The sequence below is a fragment of the Parastagonospora nodorum genome (assembly GCF_000146915.1).
Source record: "Parastagonospora nodorum SN15 chromosome Unknown scaffold_5, whole genome shotgun sequence".
Taxonomy (NCBI): Eukaryota; Fungi; Ascomycota; class Dothideomycetes; order Pleosporales; family Phaeosphaeriaceae; genus Parastagonospora; species Parastagonospora nodorum.
This window is the reverse complement of record NW_001884553.1, coordinates 702,360-721,446: the sequence shown is the minus strand read 5'-3', so window position 1 is coordinate 721,446 and position 19,087 is coordinate 702,360. Positions and strand designations below refer to the sequence as shown.

The 19,087-nt window shown below is 52.3% G+C and overlaps 9 protein-coding genes across 9 annotated transcripts; 8 read left to right on the top strand and 1 right to left on the bottom strand.

The window, feature by feature from the left end:
• Positions 1–309: 309 nt before the first annotated feature.
• SNOG_03679 (hypothetical protein) lies at positions 310–2,136 on the top strand (the record flags this gene model as incomplete). The annotated part of the gene is made up of 6 exons (XM_001794181.1): positions 310–458; positions 535–589; positions 649–792; positions 1,039–1,226; positions 1,278–1,520; positions 1,594–2,136. 6 exons carry the CDS (start codon positions 310–312, stop codon positions 1,601–1,603), a joined length of 789 nt encoding a protein of 262 aa, XP_001794233.1. The 3' UTR covers positions 1,604–2,136.
• A 196-nt stretch (positions 2,137–2,332) lies between these two features.
• Positions 2,333–4,758, bottom strand: SNOG_03678 (hypothetical protein; the record flags this gene model as incomplete). The annotated part of the gene is made up of 3 exons (XM_001794180.1): positions 2,333–3,909; positions 4,133–4,540; positions 4,578–4,758. 3 exons carry the CDS (start codon positions 4,756–4,758, stop codon positions 2,333–2,335), a joined length of 2,166 nt encoding a protein of 721 aa, XP_001794232.1.
• Positions 4,759–5,162: 404 nt separating this feature from the next.
• SNOG_03677 (hypothetical protein) lies at positions 5,163–5,962 on the top strand. The gene is made up of 6 exons (XM_001794179.1): positions 5,163–5,234; positions 5,285–5,341; positions 5,390–5,428; positions 5,482–5,509; positions 5,571–5,634; positions 5,684–5,962. The coding sequence occupies exons 1-6, from the start codon at positions 5,207–5,209 to the stop codon at positions 5,726–5,728; spliced, it is 261 nt and encodes an 86-aa protein (XP_001794231.1). The 5' UTR covers positions 5,163–5,206; the 3' UTR covers positions 5,729–5,962.
• Positions 5,963–6,038: 76 nt separating this feature from the next.
• On the top strand, positions 6,039–6,659 carry SNOG_03676 (hypothetical protein; the record flags this gene model as incomplete). Its single annotated transcript, XM_001794178.1, has 2 exons — positions 6,039–6,096; positions 6,238–6,659. The coding sequence occupies 2 exons, from the start codon at positions 6,039–6,041 to the stop codon at positions 6,657–6,659; spliced, it is 480 nt and encodes a 159-aa protein (XP_001794230.1).
• A 344-nt stretch (positions 6,660–7,003) lies between these two features.
• SNOG_03675 (hypothetical protein) lies at positions 7,004–7,672 on the top strand (the record flags this gene model as incomplete). Its single annotated transcript, XM_001794177.1, has 2 exons — positions 7,004–7,053; positions 7,327–7,672. 2 exons carry the CDS (start codon positions 7,004–7,006, stop codon positions 7,670–7,672), a joined length of 396 nt encoding a protein of 131 aa, XP_001794229.1.
• Positions 7,673–8,052: 380 nt separating this feature from the next.
• On the top strand, positions 8,053–9,787 carry SNOG_03674 (hypothetical protein; the record flags this gene model as incomplete). The annotated part of the gene is made up of 5 exons (XM_001794176.1): positions 8,053–8,168; positions 8,224–8,257; positions 8,319–8,528; positions 8,582–8,636; positions 8,712–9,787. 5 exons carry the CDS (start codon positions 8,053–8,055, stop codon positions 9,785–9,787), a joined length of 1,491 nt encoding a protein of 496 aa, XP_001794228.1.
• A 2,464-nt stretch (positions 9,788–12,251) lies between these two features.
• Positions 12,252–13,417, top strand: SNOG_03673 (hypothetical protein; the record flags this gene model as incomplete). The annotated part of the gene is made up of 2 exons (XM_001794175.1): positions 12,252–12,804; positions 12,921–13,417. The coding sequence occupies 2 exons, from the start codon at positions 12,252–12,254 to the stop codon at positions 13,415–13,417; spliced, it is 1,050 nt and encodes a 349-aa protein (XP_001794227.1).
• A 575-nt stretch (positions 13,418–13,992) lies between these two features.
• SNOG_03672 (hypothetical protein) lies at positions 13,993–14,320 on the top strand (the record flags this gene model as incomplete). The annotated part of the gene is made up of 2 exons (XM_001794174.1): positions 13,993–14,092; positions 14,154–14,320. The coding sequence occupies 2 exons, from the start codon at positions 13,993–13,995 to the stop codon at positions 14,318–14,320; spliced, it is 267 nt and encodes an 88-aa protein (XP_001794226.1).
• Positions 14,321–14,970: 650 nt separating this feature from the next.
• On the top strand, positions 14,971–18,979 carry SNOG_03671 (hypothetical protein; the record flags this gene model as incomplete). The annotated part of the gene is made up of 5 exons (XM_001794173.1): positions 14,971–15,374; positions 15,751–15,990; positions 16,193–16,346; positions 16,463–17,348; positions 17,604–18,979. The coding sequence occupies 5 exons, from the start codon at positions 14,971–14,973 to the stop codon at positions 18,977–18,979; spliced, it is 3,060 nt and encodes a 1,019-aa protein (XP_001794225.1).
• Between the last annotated feature and the right edge of the window lie 108 nt (positions 18,980–19,087).

The following is a 19,087-nucleotide window of genomic DNA, read 5'->3' as shown; positions in this document are numbered from 1 at the left end:
TCCGTCGGATTACCCGCGTTATTGCGCGTTAGTTCCCGAGCGCAATGCTGTGCATTCCGTGGAATTATTGGACGAAGAGCTCCTGTTGGGTCCTCTTATGTTCCTTCTGCGTCTTGATTCGCCTAGCAGCCGTTACCCCTCATTGAACCATGGCTACTGCGATAGGCCTAGGTTGCTGCCTAAAGCAGGAAAGTCCAAAATCTCTTTATCTTAATCGTCTTCAGCCCTCACTTGAAGATCCACCATCGCACCTCCAAGCTTTGACCAAAGTAGTCATGATGCAGCATCAAATACCACACCAACAGCAGCATGCGCTGCCGCCACACCACCAGCTGCCGCCGCAACACATGCAACAGCGTCAGCAATTACAGCAACATCAACAACACCAACACGCCCCTGTGCAACAACAACAACAACCCCAGCTATCCTATGAGCACGGTGAAAACCGTGGTGACTTTGTAGGTATTAGACATGATCGGACCTACAGGTAAGACTCACGTGCCCTGTTGGCTTCAGATAGCTAACACACCGCAGGTTGGTAGTCGAGCAACAGCCCATCAGAGCCCGAATGTGCGGTTTTGGCGACAAGGTAAGACAGCCCGCTGCCCATCTCTCCGGTACAGCACTGAGACATGTGACCACTTACAGGATCGACGACCTATTACTCCTCCACCTTGCATCCGCTTGATTGTCTTGGACAACAAGACGGGCGAGGAGATTGACCCAAATGATGTCGACAGTACTTTCTTCGTTCTCATGGTCGACCTGTGGCACGAAGACAGTAGTCGTGCTGTAAATCTAGTGAGGCACAGCAGCGCAGCGCCCACGGTTTCGATCTCTAGCAGCACAGTCGCAAGTTATCCTCCACCGCCAGAGCGTACTATGTACCTGGCTACTGCTATGATGCCGCCTCAATGGGATCCAGCGACCGGTCGACAAGTAGCGCCCCCTGCTCACTACCCACAGCAAGGGATGCCCCAACAGTATAACTATCAAGCCAATCCTAACAACCCAGCTTATTCTTCGTATGGGTCGCAGAACGGGTATGCTCCAAATCAGCAGCCAATCCCCTTGTCCATCCCAGCTCCGACTCTCAACCAGAACCACACGCGGAATCTCATTGGAATGAATGCTGTCAACGCATGCCGACTCAACGACCCAGAAGGCAAGCTTGGGTTCTGGTTTGTTCTTCAAGATCTATCAGTGCGAACCGAAGGCAACTTCAGGTATGTCAATCACGCTTTGCATATCTATCAGACATGTGCTAACGTCCCAAGACTCAAACTAAGCATGTGCGACGTGGGCAGCGGGCAAGGCGCCAATGCCGTTGTTTCGAATGGCAAATGTCCCGTACTTGCAACCAGCTTTTCTGAGCCCTTCACTGTCTACTCGGCCAAGAAGTTTCCGGGTGTGATAGAGTCTACGCCGCTCAGCAAGTGCTTTGCAGGACAGGGTATCAAGATCCCTATCCGCAAAGATGGTCCCAAGGTCGCGAACCAGGACGAATTCGATGCAGATGAGTATGGTAGGCATTAACGTGCTGCCTAGCCCCATCCCGATAACACAAGTGAGATGTGCTAACTTGATGAGCAGTCAACAATAAACTATCATCCAAATCGACCCAAACTGAAGAAGCTATCGTCAGATATGTGCTTCCATATTCACCTTTGGACGACCCTGTGATTGCGGACAAGGAAAAATACGACCCTGTGACCGTGGACACGGAAGAACACGATGCTGGAATCATCATAAATCCAGCTCGCCGAGACTCACTCATGGAACCTCTGTCGCCCATCTCCAATCCGCCCGCGGCTCCTGAGTCCGACGCATGCGAGACAGATCCATTTCTCTCTGATCTGACGCTGTTTACCTCACTCTGGGACTGATCAACTCTGTAATTTTTCGACTATACGCACTATCTCCATTCGACTCTTGCGCGGCGTTATCAGGTTGGCGGCAACGGCGAAAATCAGGCGAAAATCAGGCAACGTGTGGCATTTGCAGAGCGTTGCTGGTCATTCCTTTTTTTGGTGGGTGTTATTTCTTCACTTGACAGTATTGTGTACATGGGCTGGGTTGGATGGGGGCGTAGTCTTTAGGTTAGGCATCAATTGAGGCGCATAAGCTCTGTACATGAATGGATCATAGTTTACAGGCCTATTGTAATGGTCCCCTTAATACATGGCATAATCTTGCATAGTCCTGATTCACGGCAAAGACGAAGCAACACGCAGATTCGTATGCAACTCAAGACTAGAAACGTGTATCATTCATAACTTCGTAACACATCTATCTACACGTACCTACACAAGCGCATATTTACCACCTCACGTCATAGCCCAACCTTCTCCGCAATCCACTTAAACCTCCCCTTCCTCATCCCAACCGGTAAGCCCATCATAATGTCCCGTAACTTATCATGATCGTACTCGAAGCGCTCTAGTGCAACAGCCTGCAGAATGTACCCCGTGACCGTGCTGTGCGAAAGTGGCGGATCGCGCAGGTGACCAGCGACTTCGTCTATCGAGAGACTCTGGTGGTGCCAAAGATGGTAAGCACGGAGATGCGGAATAGTAGCGCGGATGCGTGACGGTGCTGTTGAAGATGGCGATGGGACGGTGGACTCGAGGTATGTTTGTGCCCAGGATACTGCGTAGCCGAATTCGGAGGAATGGGATGGTTCATCAGCCGTTACTGGGAGAGGAATAGTGTTTGGCGACGAGGTCGCGAGGGGTTCCTGGGTGTCGAGACTGATGGGGTTGTAATCAGACAGGTCGAGATCCTTGGGTACTTCTGCTTGAGAAATGGGGTCTGGCTCAGGATGACGCGATGTACTTGGCACCTTTCTCGTACGCTTGGCTTTAACGGTGCAGGCTGTTGGTACTGGGGCGTCTATGAGTTTTCCGTCTTCGTCTATGTCAAGGACCTGGAGAGCCTCTTCGAGCTCAGGATCGGCGAACTCGTCGAAGTCTTCAATTGCACTCGGCTCAGGCCACTTCGCGTTAGACATGTCAGCCACTTGTTGGTTGGTCGCGCTAGATTCGAAGGAGGGATCTGACGAGGCCGATGCCACAGGAATATCACAATCCTCTGGGTGCTGTGGAAGTTGTGGATATTCCGGATCAGGACCTCTCAGCCATTGAAAATTCACGCGTCCAACGCGTTTCTGTTTTGCTTCATTTGCCATGACCGTGTTGCCCTCGTGAAGCACATGTGTTTCTTCTTGAGAAGCGGATGCTTGAGCAGGATCTTCAAGTTCGTGACTGTCTAGGAGATCTTCGGGTGCAGTCTCATAGCCCTCCTCTTCCTCGCTTCCATCTACCTCTATCGGCTCTTGCTGTATTTGCTGGTCTACATCTTGTTCGATGCTAGATGTGCCTTCCACAGAGGTTGCAGGGACAGGGATTTTAGCCTTTTTGGCAGTCTTTTTCGTGGTCGTTTTCGGCTTGGGAGCACGTTTCGAATCATAATCGCAGAGCCCGCGAGTGGGTGGAGTGGGCCGCATTTGCTTCCTTTTGTATTCCAGTATGTCGTAGAGTCTAAAACCGGCATACGCATCTGCTGCAGCATATTGAATCTGTTGCAGATCCAGTGGTTTGCTCCAATCGCTCTCACGAACGCTCGCAGTATCCGCTGGATCGTCCGCCAATTGCTCGCCCTTGTACAGGGGCAATTGAAGATGTTGGAGCACTTGTGCGGCCAGTCCAACTAGCTTATTCGACACTTGTTGAGCACTCGTGATGTTACCTTCCACAAGGTTATGCAGCCGGCTCAACTCGAACACTCCTTGTGGTTGTATGTTTAGATACCTTTCGAGCCTTGTGAAATCGCCTTTCACAGCCACTCCGACTTTGAGGATGTCTGGCGTCTCCAAAATCTTTTTCAATGTAGGCGGCATGAGCTCTTCAGCTGTGGCACCCGTAAATTGAGAGATGTGAAAAAGTGCGATACGGTCCTCGCAGGCGAGCTGAATCAAGGACGCATTATAGCTTGATACTATTTGGGCTGCCAAAGGGCCGCCACTCGATGTCGAAACCCAAAACCTTTTCTTTGAGAAAGTGTTGAGCAACACGTTCAGAAACTTCCAAAGACCGACAGTAGTGAGTAGACAACGACTGATCTTCAGGCCCACGGTACATCTTGGCGCTCCAAAAACTGGCTCGTGTTTGAGGCGATGCCAACATCGCAGCACGCAAAGTCTCCTTTGGAATCTGAAAGTCGAGATCGATGTGTTCCTCTACTTCAGATGCATCTTCGTCCTCCTTCTCCTCCTGCAGCTGTTCGTTGGCAATCATCTCTTCTTCCTGGCTAGGCACGTAGTCCGAATTGCTTGCCTGGCTCATATCGTGGCTCTCTTGTGGCGGGATCGCAGGATCGACATGATCTGGGAGAGTCTCAGGGTCATTGACCGTAGACGTGCCGTGTTGTCCTTGTATGCTAGTTGTTGCCGTCAAGAGCATACGTTGTGGTGGATCTTCGAGGCTCGTGCGATAGAGCGCTTCACTGATGGATACTTCGGCTTCTGCATCTTCAGCAGACACTGCGCGTTGTCCGGTGGAGACGTAGCGACGTAGCACATGACTGCCTGAGAAACTCGTGTGTGCCACAATCGGGGAAGGTAATGATGGGCGCGGTGGAGTCGAGATAGAAGTAACCATGGACTTCGTGCTGCCATATGGCGCATAGACAGGTCGGGCGCGCTTCCATTTGCAGGTCGACGTGGGGGAAGTGGGTGGAGTTGGTGATGGGGTATTGCATTGCATTGCTCTGTGCTTAGTGGCAGCCAAGGACCGCAAGTGACTTCGTGAAGTGCTATACCTGATGATCATACGAATGCGCACTGCCGAGATTGTAGCTGACTTGGTGAAGGCGTGATGTGTGAGCGCATACACATAGGTTGCCACTGTATCACGGCCGACGCATCGGTGGAGGCACGACGCGCTCGAGGTGTTGGCGCGTCGTCTGCAGAGCATGTCCCTCCATGGTAGTGCTTCCGCTAGGCACCAGACATGCACGATAGGCTGGGAATGGTCGAAGAGAGAGTGTGGCGTTGTCTGCCTGTGAATTGGCGGTTAGACCCTAGCACACGCGAACTTTGAACTAGCGCGGCGACCGATGCCAAGAGATCAAACTGTCACGACCTCATCTTCCACACCAAGCACGCTGCCCAAAGTCAGGCAAACGGCATCATCACAAGACTTTCGCCATGGCAACAGAGAACCTTCTCCCCCTCGGTGAGGACGAGTCCGTCTGCGCTGCTCGTGCCTTAGCTCACATCTAACAGAACTCATCGACAAATGTGTTGGATCGCAAATATGGGTCATTATGAACGGCGGAAAGGGTGTGTTGTTAATTGCGCTCCCAGAAGTTATATTCTGACGTCCTACAGAATTCACCGGCAAACTTGTAGGATTTGATGACTACGTCAGTGCGTAAGCTCAGCGTGATACATTTCAGACATTGGTACTGATCAACGCGCAGACATGGTTCTCGAAGAGGTGACCGAGATGTGCGTAGCAGACATAAAAAGCCCAACGTGGTCTGTGTCTGAAGGCTGACAAAGAATGCAGCGACCCTGCGGAGGGTAACGTGAAGTTGCCGAAAATCCTCCTCAACGGCAACAACATCTGCATGGTACTAAACGAAGCCCACAATCCAGAACACTGTACTAACAGGAGTGCAGATGGTACCAGGCGGAGACGGACAGACGGTTCTGGAGGACGAGTAAGGAAACGGCGAACATGTGATTTGAAACGCCCCAGAAGGAGCTCATTCCCTCTGTGCTCGCCAGGACCGGTATTTGCCTGAAGTTTGAAGAACAACCTGTGGGCGATGATGAGTGGAAGCGAATTGCGAGCCAGCCAGACGGCTGCGAATGTCGCGCTGCCAGACGACGTTAGCGCATGCGACGTCGCCTCTCCTCGATACCACAAACACAAACTACAATACAGGTCACGTTGTCAAACGCTGTCGTTCTTTGCCGTGTCGTAATTCACGAAAAGTGCATACAGTTCCACGTGACGACAGCTGAATCCAACATGGACCAGTCCTATACCGGACATTCTTCCGACGATCAATACCAATGCCAATTTTTATGTGCGTTATACCCAGTCCGTCGTCACAGCCACCGCGGCTGATGCAAGTGACGTCCTTGAACCACAATCATGCGGTCAGTACCATCTTTTTGGAGATGGGACTTGCTTGCTGACATCACCATGAGCAAAAATGCATCTGCAGATTCCCATGATGGCCTCATGGGACAATCCACAAAAGCGTCCGTTAATATCGATGTTGATCTCCCAACGAACTGTCCAATCGTGCCAAGGAGAACGAATCCGCCCCGCTCGCAATGTTCACCCATGCGACGCGCCGCGCACGCTTATTCGATGCTTGGGCAGTCCACGGCGGAACTGAGCTGCCCAGACCTCCTCTCCGCTGCGATGATCCTGCTGATCCGATGCAGCGTGCACATAATGGGGACTTTTTGTGGCTATGGTGATGAAATGTGGGGAGACAGCGCAGCCATTCCGAGGTTGGAACGGATTAGCACACGGCATAAGGGCGCAGGCAGGTGGGTCACTGCCCGGCCTACTGCAGCTCATCGCGGATCGAAACGTGTGCCCCTGGCTGTGTCTCGCGCCCACCCAGGGCATAGGTAAATCACTGCAAAGGAATTTTGCTCGATGTCATCGTGATGTGGCCTGGTGTCCCTCGAAGAAGCTCATCTCCGCGCGGGCCACTCGTACGGTGTGAAGTCATTTTAGAGCCGAATTCCGGTTTCTGATTTCGAGTCGTCTGGGCAGAAGTGCAGGTGAAGCTCTGGGATGGGCCGCTGCATGCTCGCCAGGTGGAACTCGGCAACACTCTTCGGGCCTTTGGTGGTCTGCTATTAATGTTGACTGCCGGAAGGTCACCAACTGAGTTTAGTAGCATTCCCATGCCTTGCGACTGGCGGCCTGTGTCAACAGCCGATCGCGTCCTTTGTTTGCGATTTTCTGCGAACATGTCCCGCGTCACCCACGAGCAGCTCGAGCACAAGACCCAATCAGACCAGTACAGAGCAACGCTCCGCGCTCTCTTGTTCTTCGGGGTCGTGCACCGCCCTGGCCGTACACAGATTCGAGTCCCTGTCGTGCTGAGTTGCGCCGTCGCCCGCCGATCGCTCTGCCCTCACTGCCAGTGCCCCCCACACGGCGCGCAAAGCCATTGCCCGTCCAAATTTCTTACCCTTTACGGCACCACGGCCTGACGTCTAATCAATCCACTGCCGCGACTTATGCCTGCCATGCATGCGCCCAGTCTTGTGTGCTAGCCTTGTCTGAGCAGTAGCCTTGTCCCAGCTTCAAGGTCTGCAACCAGCTGCGCGCACCCTGGGGACCTCAAACTCTCCCTCTCGCCTCTACACCAGAAACCGCTCGCTGTGAACATCTCTACTCAGTCGCGCCTTCTTCCCGCGAATGCGCCAAATGCTCCCCGGTTGTCTTCTGACCCTCGTTGGCCGTCGCTCTGGCCGCGCCTATACGAGTCTCCATCCCCCTTCCCGCGAGCGCATCCACGCATCGTTCGTTACACCTCGGTGGTAGCACAGCACATCTGCACATCTCTGCTAATCCGCCCGGGACCCACCTTTCCCCATTCCCACGTTGACTCCCAGGACCCTATGGACTACTAGGCGTCAACTCTTACTCCACCCTTTACTCTTCTTTGCGCTTCTGCGCCCAGCAATACTTGATCCCTACCAGATTTTCGTTACGAGACGGTCGCCGCCACCACCCTAGCCGCGCCAATCAGTATCCGAAGAACCAAGCTTACCATTTCCTATTTCGTCCTTGCTCTGTAAACTATTTCGCCATACATACGCTGCATCATCGCAATCCCTCGCCACTAGTCGTCCATAATTTCAAAACAGACTTCGGATCCAGCCTATATGACCCTGGACGGCCCGATCTGATACAATCTCCATACCTTCGCGGCTTATCGATATCCGACCCACGACAACTTGACGACCTCTTCCACACTACCCGTCTGTGTGTGGAATTCGCGCCTGTCTACATGAGCGACTTGAAACAGAGGTTAGCGCGACTGGGACTGTCCCAATACCTCGATGCATTTACCGCCGAAGGCTTCGACACATGGGAGACTGTGCTTGACATTACCGAGTCAGACCTGTAAGACCGACTTCCTTCTAGAGTCGGGTAGGAGTGGAGGCTGACAGCAACTTAGGAGCCTCCTCAACGTCAAGCTTGGGCATAGAAGGGTACGTTGCCCATAGTTATGCTCGGTGGTGAAGTTCCAAAGCAAGGCTAACTTTGGCATAGAAACTCCAGAGGGCCATTGCCGAAACCCGAGGACAGACCTCCGATCGGCCACTCCCCATATCCCTTGGAAGAGCTGGAAGTGCCGAAGCCTCCTATCGAAGCGGTGACGAATCTGCTACCGAGACCAATCGCAAACAGGGCGAGACAAATACAAATGGTGCAGGAGTCAAGGGTACGGCCACCAAGCGAAAGTATCGTCGACATCCAAAAGTAAGCCTGGTGTCCTCTCAGCCTAATCATTCGCATGCTGATCTATCATACAGCCTGACGAACATGCACCGGAGCGGCCCCCTTCTGCATATGTCATTTTCTCGAATCGTAAGATCAATCTATCCGCGCGATTTGTCTAGCTAACTTGCTTGCAGAAATTAGAGAGCTCTTAAAGGAGCCAAGAACTGTCCTTCACTGAAATCGCCAAGGTTGTCGGCGAAAGATGGCAGGTCTTGCCTACTGAAGAGCGGGAAACCTGCGAACGACAAGCCAATACTGCAAAGGAAAAGTACTACGCGGAATTGGCTGATTACAAGAAAACGCCGCAGTACGAAGCTTACCAGAAATATTTGGAAGATTTCAAGGCGAAGCATGCCGTGCCTACCAAGGGTCCGTATAACCACTCCATGTCTCTTTCCATTACTGAATTGACCGGGCTAGAAGGTAAACGTTCGAAGCTTGAAACCGAGACCAGCACATCAACGCGAAGCAGTAGCCACGATCAACATGAACGTGCTTCGAATAGAAGGCTCAGTTCAGTCCAACCGGATCCTTCTGCAATAGGGATCCATGGAAATGGAGCTAGTCCGCCAACTGTTCCTGGCCGGTTACCACCAGGGTCCACATTCCTATCGAAACCTACATCACCGGCCTCACATGCAACCTTGAACTCTCCTAGGACGATCGACCACTACTCGCCTATATCTGCATCTCCCCGATCTTCTCTTTTCGACATATCATCCGCCATCCCACCACGTGATTCACGAGGCCCGCCAGATGCGAATTACCCATATCTTCCATCTGCCTACTCTCACCCTCCTATGCAACAACCTGCATCCACGACCCCACCTTCACATCCATCGACCACTCGCTACCAAGCTCCAGTAGATTTGCCGTCAAGACGATCTATGCGCGAGCCTACACGACTCCCACCGCTTTCTCGTGAAGATACCACGTGGTCTTCGGAAAGCGGCCATAGCGGAAGTGGATACAGCATCACCCCTTCCTTATTTCCTGGATCTGTACTTCCATTGGATCCTCAAAAGACGATGCGAATGTTACCACAGCCTGTACCCAGTATCGGACCATCAGCATCATTGGATCGGCCGCCACCTGCCCAACTTGCACAGCTCTCAGGACACCCATCGGATTACCGCACGCAGGGGTCCCTTGCCGCACTCGTCAGAGCTGGGGAACTGGCAGCTAGGGTTGCAGATGAAGAGGCAATGGACGTAGAGGGCTCCTCGATATCTCCCTGAAGGAGAAGATCACTAGCGTTCAATCGATATTTACCTTGGCAACCATTTCGGGTACTCAAGAGTACTTCACGACATGTAGTCAAAATCGATTTCACCTGTCCCGAGTCCTGCCGAAATTGAGTAGTAGAGCAGCCAGGCCATCGGAGAACAACACTGCCAGTGTCGGACTCAGTGTCATATTCTAGTCTCGGCACAATCCCACTGCGAATCAGCCGAGCAAGGATCACCAGCCGCTTCGCACAATTCTGGGCCGTCGCAAGGCGAATCTGGCAAGGCAAAATGACCGTCACACGGCCGCTCTGTGAATGTAACAAGCTTGCTCAAATCTACGGCATTTGAAATCCGAGACAGCATACAAGATCACGATGTAGGGGATAGCTTGCATGGCCAATGGCGCTTACTGTTAGCCAATACGATACCAACAAGACACATCTACTGTCTGTGTCAGCATTTTTATCTGTCACAGCTTGTATCCCGCCGTGCACATGAAAGCACCCATCGCAGGCATTACCTGCCATTTGGCCAAATTGCGCAGCCATCATATACACGCACAGTACTATTCGCATCAATATACCCCTAGTTCACCTCAAGCGACGGTTCTTCAGTTTACATGAGCTTTGTACATATTCCAAGTATTAATTACTACGGCAGTACAGTCAGCCCTTGTGCAAATGTGGCATTAGCACATTGTTTGCCTCTGCAAAAGACAATTGAGAGCCTATCCGATGTAATTAGTGTTACATGTACACAGCGCCAAAGACACACTCCGTAACGGTACGTCGCACAGGTTGTGCCAAATTGTGACGTGACGGATGACCTGGAAACATGACATTGCTATGAAGCGAACGACTCACCGCAGTTTTCAAGGCTGCATCAAGGATCTAGAAAGTGTTGGAGCGCATTTTGTGTGCTCAAGCCTCATTACTTAGCGCAAACACAAAACATGCATAACAACGGTCTGGGCCCTGTCATCTTTATTGCCGCCTTGAGATGATATGGCATTTCCCCCAAAGCGCATGGCTGTCATAATGAGCAATCACACACCCTGCACTACTTGCTTGCGCGGAACTGTTGCTGTGGAACGACGTTGCACAGCGTCAGCCCACCTGTGGGCGGGATCACAGGCTACTGCAGCTTTCCGTTCATTGGACCTCTCATACGTATCCTTGACGGGTATTAATCCCGAGGTGTGCGACAGCTTGCTTCAGATTTTGGAATTCGAAACGAATTTCCCAAAGAGTAGCAAGGACTAGAATGCAGAACAAGGTTGAGGGAGGTGCTTGCAGCTGAAAGAGAACATGCAGCAAACTTGCTCATGGGATACCACAGGCAATTGCCACATAGCACCACATCATACCATGGGCAAACCATGAAAAGCCCAACGCTGGTGAAAATATAGGTAGGTCGGCCGAAAGGGACTCAAGCAACGTTTCGCTTCGCATTCAAGGGCCCGCGAGCACGTTGACCAGCTGTTCGATGCACGCTAATTTTTAATATTCTTAAAGATCGAGTACGAAGTATGGAATCGGGTGGGTGGGACAATCGCCGTTGAGAATACCCTATCGGGCCTTTAGTCAGGTGTTATCTAATGCATGTAATATTACAGTATGAAACCAAGTGGTGCCTGACGATCTTCGTGCCTGTCGGCCAACCCTCCGCCAACTGTACGCAACGTGAGACTGCGCGCAAACGGTTACGGGACGCGGAAAACTCGTCGGAGATACAAGATAGTCTAGGCTTAGCCTGCGTATCTTCGAGAGCAAAATCAGCCCATGCAGTCATCTGCAGCCTGCGAACGCATGCATTTTTGCCTGCCTGAAGGCCGAGGCCATCATCAACACCAGGATCATCGACGATGACTACCCTGCAAACCACATTGCGACACACACCGAGGTGTTCGAGTCGTCAGGCGCGCTTCCCTTTCAAGCTCCTTGAAGCACGCGGATCAGTTCGTTGCCGGCGATTATCACCGTGGCAAGCCGACCAATTGAATGCGGGCGCTTTCGACGACTACGTAGTTGGTCGATGTGCTGTTTCGGTCCTTCATGATTCGTGCCTACACACCACATCTTGCATCGACATCACTCGAATGCTCATCAGCCTGCTGGTCGTCATAGACTAATACGCGGACTTTCCTGTGGTGACGATTCCCATCCTTCAAGGCCTTTCGGCGGTACTTTGCTCGGGGTGACATACACCGTACCGCTCTTTACTGTCAGCTGCCACAACCCCATAGAGCGACCGTTGCAGTTGTAGCGTACGACAAGAAGCATCATCCTGGAAACTCTACCGCCAACAAATCTTCGAGGCTGCAGACGAGTTGTTACTTGATTGCAGTCGTGGTCTAGACTGTCCAGCCGTCCCCCTGCGTTGAGCGTTAGACGTTCCACCGTTCCACCATATCGAACGAGGGCGAACGCAGAAAATTCCAAGAGTTCCGCTGAACTCCGCTAACCCTTCCGCCATGGCTTCAGCCACCGGGGTACCTTTAGTGGTAGAACCTAGATCTAATGCCCTCCGCTGGATGGATCTGCAGCCTATTCATCTAAACGAGCTACCACCACATGCTGGTATACCCGCTGAAAGTACAAAATCAGGACTCACGCTTTCTGCTTTCCTCAACTCTGTGCTCACTGAAGCTTTTGAGATCAATCTTGATGGTGATGAATGGATATCTCACGGCCGCTGGCCAGGTGCTCGACCCGACTACGTCAAGATGCCGCCATTCTCAGGAACGGCGTCGGATCCTGACATAAACGTACTACTTCATGTTGACAAAAGAGCATCGGGCAAAGATAGCTCTGCTTGGTTGGCTAGGAAGTCAAACCACTCAGCACTCGACATACAATGCTCTGAATTGGACACGCTGTTGGCCCAGGACCATTGCCGTAAAGAAGCCGAGTATACGCCAAGTGTGCTCGAGGCGAACGAAATTTTGAAGTGGAGTGCGGAAGATTTGGAGAAGGCCGTCGCGGAATTGAAACCTGAGTGGAAAGTGGGATCGGTCCAAATGTCCAGTAAGTGATGATCTCTTCAGCATACCATATTACTTTGAATCATCACGAGACAACGCTGTAATCGACCAGCAGACAGTCTTCCGAATTTGACGGACATGTCATCTGACCTCCTGCAGTCTACCAGATGTTTCACGAAATGCCAAAAGCTCTTGGCCTCTCCCTTCTCCAAAACAGAGTCTTCCATGTCCTCTGCATAACCGCCCATTCAACGTCTCCATCAAATTCACTCTCCCTATCTCACACCCTCCAACTACCCATCAACTTTGCATCCTTCGCATCCATCTCCTCCATAACGTCAAAAAGTCACATCAATCCGACTTCCCTAAAGTACAACAACTCTGGCGCCACTGACAGGCAGAAGAAGCAAAACGGCAACAAATTCACAGAGGGCGTGTACGTGAGTTTGGAGAGATTATGTGAGGGATCAGCCGAGGGAGAGCATCGGTGGGATATGATGACAAAAAGTGATGCAAAAGGCATCACGAAGATTGCACCGTGGAGTACGAGAAGGAAGGAGACGCTGAATGCAGTGGCGGAGGATGTCAAATATGTGCTTGATGAGATTAAGAAGAGAAGGAGGGCGGAGCGAAGAAGTGCGGGAGCGACTGGGTAGGATGGGAAGTCGTGTGCACATGGGAGCGGGACAGGGTGATGAACTGGTCAAGAGCTGTTGTGAAAACCTTGTATGCTTAAACTTTAGAGTAGTAGAAGTTTGGGACTTCAACACCTTATTGGAGATAATTATTCTGCATGATTCGCATTCTTCAGATGGGGTTGCAAGTGCTCAAATTATGAGTTGGCCAAACTAAGGTGCATTGGGTAAAGACAAGCGGGATGAAGCCGTGGCTGTGGACCCAGGCCGCCGCATCGGTTCGAGCAGGCGGATCTTCAGCCCTCAGCCTCGTACTGGATCACGACACGCTTGCGCTGCTGCATCTCCTTCTTTTCTATGTATCTACCTTTAATAACATCCTGTTCTGTCACCATATGCACATTTGATCTTGCGCCCTGGTTGTGCTTTTGTGTCTGACGCAGCAACTTATTAATATCGAGGTACAGCTCCGCGACCGCGTGCATACGAACGAATAGTCGAACGAATAGTCGAACGAATAGTCGAACGGCCAAAGACCCCGGGTTTGCTGTCGCAACAACGATCCAGTTTGATCAGAAAAAGCAGCATATATAAGGATGCAGAATTACGGCCAACAGCCTGGCTACCAGCCGCCAGGAAGCGCAGGAGCCTTCGCGGGGCAGCAGCAACCAGCTCCACCGCCACCAGGGTACGGAGGTATGCACTCATATATTGCAAATCAGAGTAAAAGAGTCAAGTATCTGACGAAATGATCTAGGATATCAGTCCACCGCACCACCGAATCAGAACCAATGGGCTCCGCCAGCCCAGCATCAGGGCCAGAATCAACAATGGGGTCAACCGCAGCAGCAGGCAGCAAGCGGATACAACACGGGCACATATGGGGCTATGCCTGGTGTGCAACAGGTAAACATAATGGAGTAAGGACGATATGGGTACAAGAGCTGATCTGTTCAAGCCGCAGGCATATCCTCCACAGCAGCATGATCAACCACCTCCCCCTCCCCCAAAGCCGTATGGTTTTGCAGCGGCAGTCCAGCAACAACAGAACCAAAATTGGCCTCAGCAGTCGCAGCATCCTACCAGCAACACACCACAACAACATGGAGGATACCCAGTACCGGGCGGTACTCAGAATCAGCAATCATACAATCAAGCCGCTCCGCCCCCACCTTCGGCGACACCTGGAGCCTCATACTTTCCACCAGCGCAAGGAGGAAGACCTGGCTCTGTATACGGTGCGAACCAAGCGGGCTCGTTCGCCAACACGCCTCAGCATGTACCACCGCAACCGCCTTCTGTCATGAGCCCGAACGAACAGCAGCCGGCATACATCCCACCTTCGTTGACTGGACAGGGCGTACAGGCATATATGCCAGCGAATACGAACCCTATGCCAGGCGTGTATGTACCGCCACCTCCAGATGTCCCGGCTTGGCAGCAAGCTCAGCATGCGCCTCTGCAGGGTGGAGGCAAGAAGTTCAGATATACAAAACCCACTGTAGATCCTGGGTTCTATGCTCAGGGCTATCAAGGTACACAGTCCCAGCAACCTCCAGTCCCACCAAAACCATATGATCAATCTACAACGGGAGTTCCGCATCCGCAACAGCCTCCTGGACCTCCCCCACCGTCAGGTCACTACGTGTCGCAAGGACAGGTGCCGCAACAGCCTCCTCATCAACAGCAGCCACAGTATGCATACGGACAGCAACCAGCATATGGACAAAATGCACCGCAGCCCGGGCAAGTCTCGCACCAGCCAACGTACTCATCGCCTTATGGTCCCAATGCGCAAGCTCAACAGTTACAGCACCCTGGCCAGTATTCGCAGCCCAACCAGCCTCCGCCTCCGCCTCCGCAAATGGCTGTCGAATATGTCGAAGCCTCAGAACGAGTGGGAAATCCGTCCAGCACAAACCGGCACGCCGGAACCACATCGCTTTGGGGCATCCAATGTCTCTAAGCCAGTGAATCAGTGGGACATACCCGCACAAGCTCCAGCACCAGCGGGACAGACATCGGGATCAATACCAGCAAAAACTGCAAGAGCAGAACGTGTATGCACAGCCTCAAAATCAACCAAACCAACATCAAGCCCAAGCATCGCAAAGCTCGATGATAAGTCAGCCATACGCTCCGACACCTGAAGAGAACATCCAAGCTCCAAAGCCTCTTGCTCGGACTGACACTGCTTCCTCCGACTTTTTCTCTCAGCCCAGCCTACAAAGTCAACCAGTATCACCTGTGAACAACCGGCAGAGCATGAGCTTCACCCCTGGACACGTTGGACGTACTGATTCAATAAGTTCTATCGCCCTTGCTAACCTACATGCCCAGCGGGACGGGAACAGGACCGTTTCTCCCAAGCCACCACCTCCCAAGCTTCCTACACCACCTCCTCCCCGGGATGACAAGTCGAAGTTCAGCGCCCTTGGTTCTGGCGGCCCTTCGGATTGGGAACACTTTGGTGCCGATGCTGAGATTGACGATGAGGAGATCTTTGCGAAAAAGCCTCGTCCTGCTGAGTTGGACAGCTCGGAAGTAATCGCCAATGAGCCAGAACCACGCTCTGGACCGTCTCCTCCTTCGACGCATGGTTGGCCTAGTCCACCTGCATCTGCTTCAAGGCAGGATACCTATCAGCCCACGCCTCCGCCTGTAGTGGCTACGCTTGTTGATCGGACGGCACCGCAGCAGAATTTCGTTCCGGGAGATGCGGGTCCTGCCCCTCTGAGTATCTCTCCGAAGCCAAGTAGCAATTCAAGACTACCTTCTACGCAGCAGTCGTTCCAGGTGGATGATGGAGCTTGGCAACCACCAAAGCAGGGTACACCAGCTCAGCAGCAGGTACATCATCAACCACCACCAGCTCAACAGAGCTTCGTGGTGGACGATGGAGGATGGGGTGCACAGTCTTCGACCTCTCGATCACGACAACAGACTCCAAGTCAGCAACCGCAGCAACCACCACCAGTGACGACGAGCTTTGTCATGGGGGATGAAATATCCCAGAGAACACCGACGCAGTATACAAAAACTCGAGACCTTGACCTTGTCGAACAGCATGCTGCGGAGCTAAGAACCAAAGACGAGGCCTTGGAGCGTCTACGAAGAGATACAGAGAACGAAAAGGTCAACTTGAACAATGAGATAACAAAGCTGAAAACTGTAATTGATACTACAAAAGCTCAAACTTCCGAAGCTGCAGAAGCTTTACAGAAGCAGGTTGCGGATATGAAGCTAGACGTAAACCAAGCAAAGTCTCTCACTGACGCCGCGGCCAAAGAGAAAGAGCTAACCATTGAACGCATGAAGGAGGACGTCGAGGGCAAGGAACACAACATTGAAGAACGCGATACCATCATTGCAGATCTTAGGCGCCAACTTGAAGCTGAGAAGTCGAAAGAGCCAATCAAGATCACTCCTACTGTGGCTGACCTCATTCCGGACCTCGATCCTTGGTACGCTGGCTCACTGGAGAGGTACATTACGATGCTTCGTGCTGAGGCAGGCGAGCCGCAATTGGAAAACAAGATCAAGACGTTCAGAACATTCATGAAAGCTGAATCAGGCATCAGGGGTATCGAGTTTTATGATGCTCCACCACCAGTATCGACAACGGAAGCCATTTTGCCAGTACCGGATTCTAAAGCTTCGAACGTGTCCAAGCCTGTCCTGAGCAGGGATGATATGACTGTGCAAGTAGCAGAGCCGCAACGAGAGTCGCCAGATGATGAAGAATTTCAGTTCAGTCCCGGTGGTCGACCTGCATTGAATCCTCACGTCCCAAAGCCACCGATTGAGGAACCACCCGCACGCTATGCTTCAAATGTGTCTAAGCCTGCTCTGACCAGAGATGATCTGAATGTGCAGGTACCAACAGCACCGCATGTACCATCGGATGAAGACGACTATGATTACAGTCCTGGAGGTCGACCTGTGCTGAAATCTAAGAAAACAACCTCGAATGAGCAAACTTCGGCCGTTCAACCCTTCCATTCATCAGCCCAATCGACAACTATACTGACGCCTACGAGCTCCGTTGATGACGATTCAAATAAGACCCCGGTTCAATCAGCATCCGAAGATCAATCACAGCCAGCGTATAAAGCCTATGTACCACCTGGTCTTGTTTCGAGCATTTCTGCTCAGTCCATGCCCAGGCAATCAATGTCTGCTGTTCCGGCTCCTGCTTCATCTATAGCTTCTGGCACAAAATCCTTTGAGACAAGACCCATCACCGTGCGCACAGGTACCGGCAAACATCATGATGAGATATTCTTTGGTGCTTCTGGAGAGGACGCGTCGCGAGGGTCAAGCAGGCCTGCAAGCAGCGATAGTGCTACGCCTGATGTCCCAATCCCGGCACCTCTGGCTTTCGGCTCCAACCGACCTTTGTCCACTGCACCGCCGTCCAGGAAAGATCCTTTGGAAGCGCTCGCTGATTTGCTACCTACTGAAATTGCACCTGCCACGCCAAATGCATTGATCGAAGAACTCAGGGCTAAGCTCTCGCACGTGAAACAAGACACAGCTGACATCGAAGATCTCACCAAGAAATGGGATGTGACGGCAACCGTCACGCGGAAGAAGAACGACGTCGCCCGCCGCAAGCGTGAAGAAGAACAGGAAGAAGACAATAGCGATGCCTTCAACAATGAAGAAATCTCATACGCGGACCTCAACATCATCGAACAGGAATTCAAGCAGAAAGAAAACGACCTCAAAGCGCAAGAAGACCGCGCCGAATATGCATCCTATGTCGAAGCCGTCTTCGATCCTGTCTACGAGGCTCTGCAATCCGACATCAAGAGCCTGATGGATCTCTACGTCGAGGCAGAGAACCTGGCACATACCTCACAATCCGGCGTCGCAGCCCTCGAACCAGATTCACTCAACACCCTCGCAACCCTCGAACTGCTTCAAGAAATCCACACTGCGATCCTCGACCTCCAAGACAAAGTCGTCCACACCGTTGCCGAGCGCGATAAACGCTACAAGAAAACTGAAATCTCGCCGCTCTACGCCCGCGGTGACATCGCCAAGATGAAGGCGGTCGAAAAGCACTTCGACGCCGCAGAAAAGACGGCGCACGTCCGCGCGCTGCGTGACAAGGCAGGGCGCGTGGGCGAGCTGGTAGCTGCGTTTGAAGACATAGTCGTCAGCGCTGTGGGCGTCGAACAGCGCGAAATCGAACGCATCATCTCGGCTTTGCGAAACCTCGACGACGGATCCGCAGACCTGAGCAAGACCACTGAGACACTATCCCGCCTGAAAGCCAGCTCCAAGGCCACGCTCAAGCTCTTCAACGATTTGGAGATTCGGCACAATGCGGCGGTGCTGGATGCGGAGATTGCGCAGGCGCGAATGGAGGGCGGGGATGTAGCGAAATTGGAGGAGGAGAAGAGGAAGGGCGAAAGCAAGTTTCTGGAGGAGTTTGAGAGGAGGGTAAGGGTCATTGAGCAGGATAGGGAGGAGGTGGAGGGACTGGTGGAGAGGAAGGGGAGTGAGGATGCGCAGAGGGAGAGGAGGTTGAAGGCGGCGTTGGAGGAGGCGAAGAGGAGGAATGGGGATGTTTGAGGGGGTGGGGAATACAAGCAGCTAACGACACAGGGTCTTTCTGTAATGTTGATAACCTGCAGTACAATGTACTGTTCAATTTGCACAAGCATTTCAAGCTATTTTCAT

What these genes read in the sequence shown, in the direction of transcription:
- SNOG_03677 (XM_001794179.1), top strand. Translation starts at nt 5,207, where the DNA reads ATGGCAACAGAGAACCTTCTCCCCCTCG. An exon ending in AGGATTTGATGACTACGTCA is followed by an intron (nt 5,429 to 5,481) that starts GTGCGTAAGCTC and finishes ATCAACGCGCAG; the next exon opens with ACATGGTTCTCGAAGAGGTG. An exon ending in ACGGCAACAACATCTGCATG is followed by an intron (nt 5,635 to 5,683) that starts GTACTAAACGAA and finishes ACAGGAGTGCAG; the next exon opens with ATGGTACCAGGCGGAGACGG.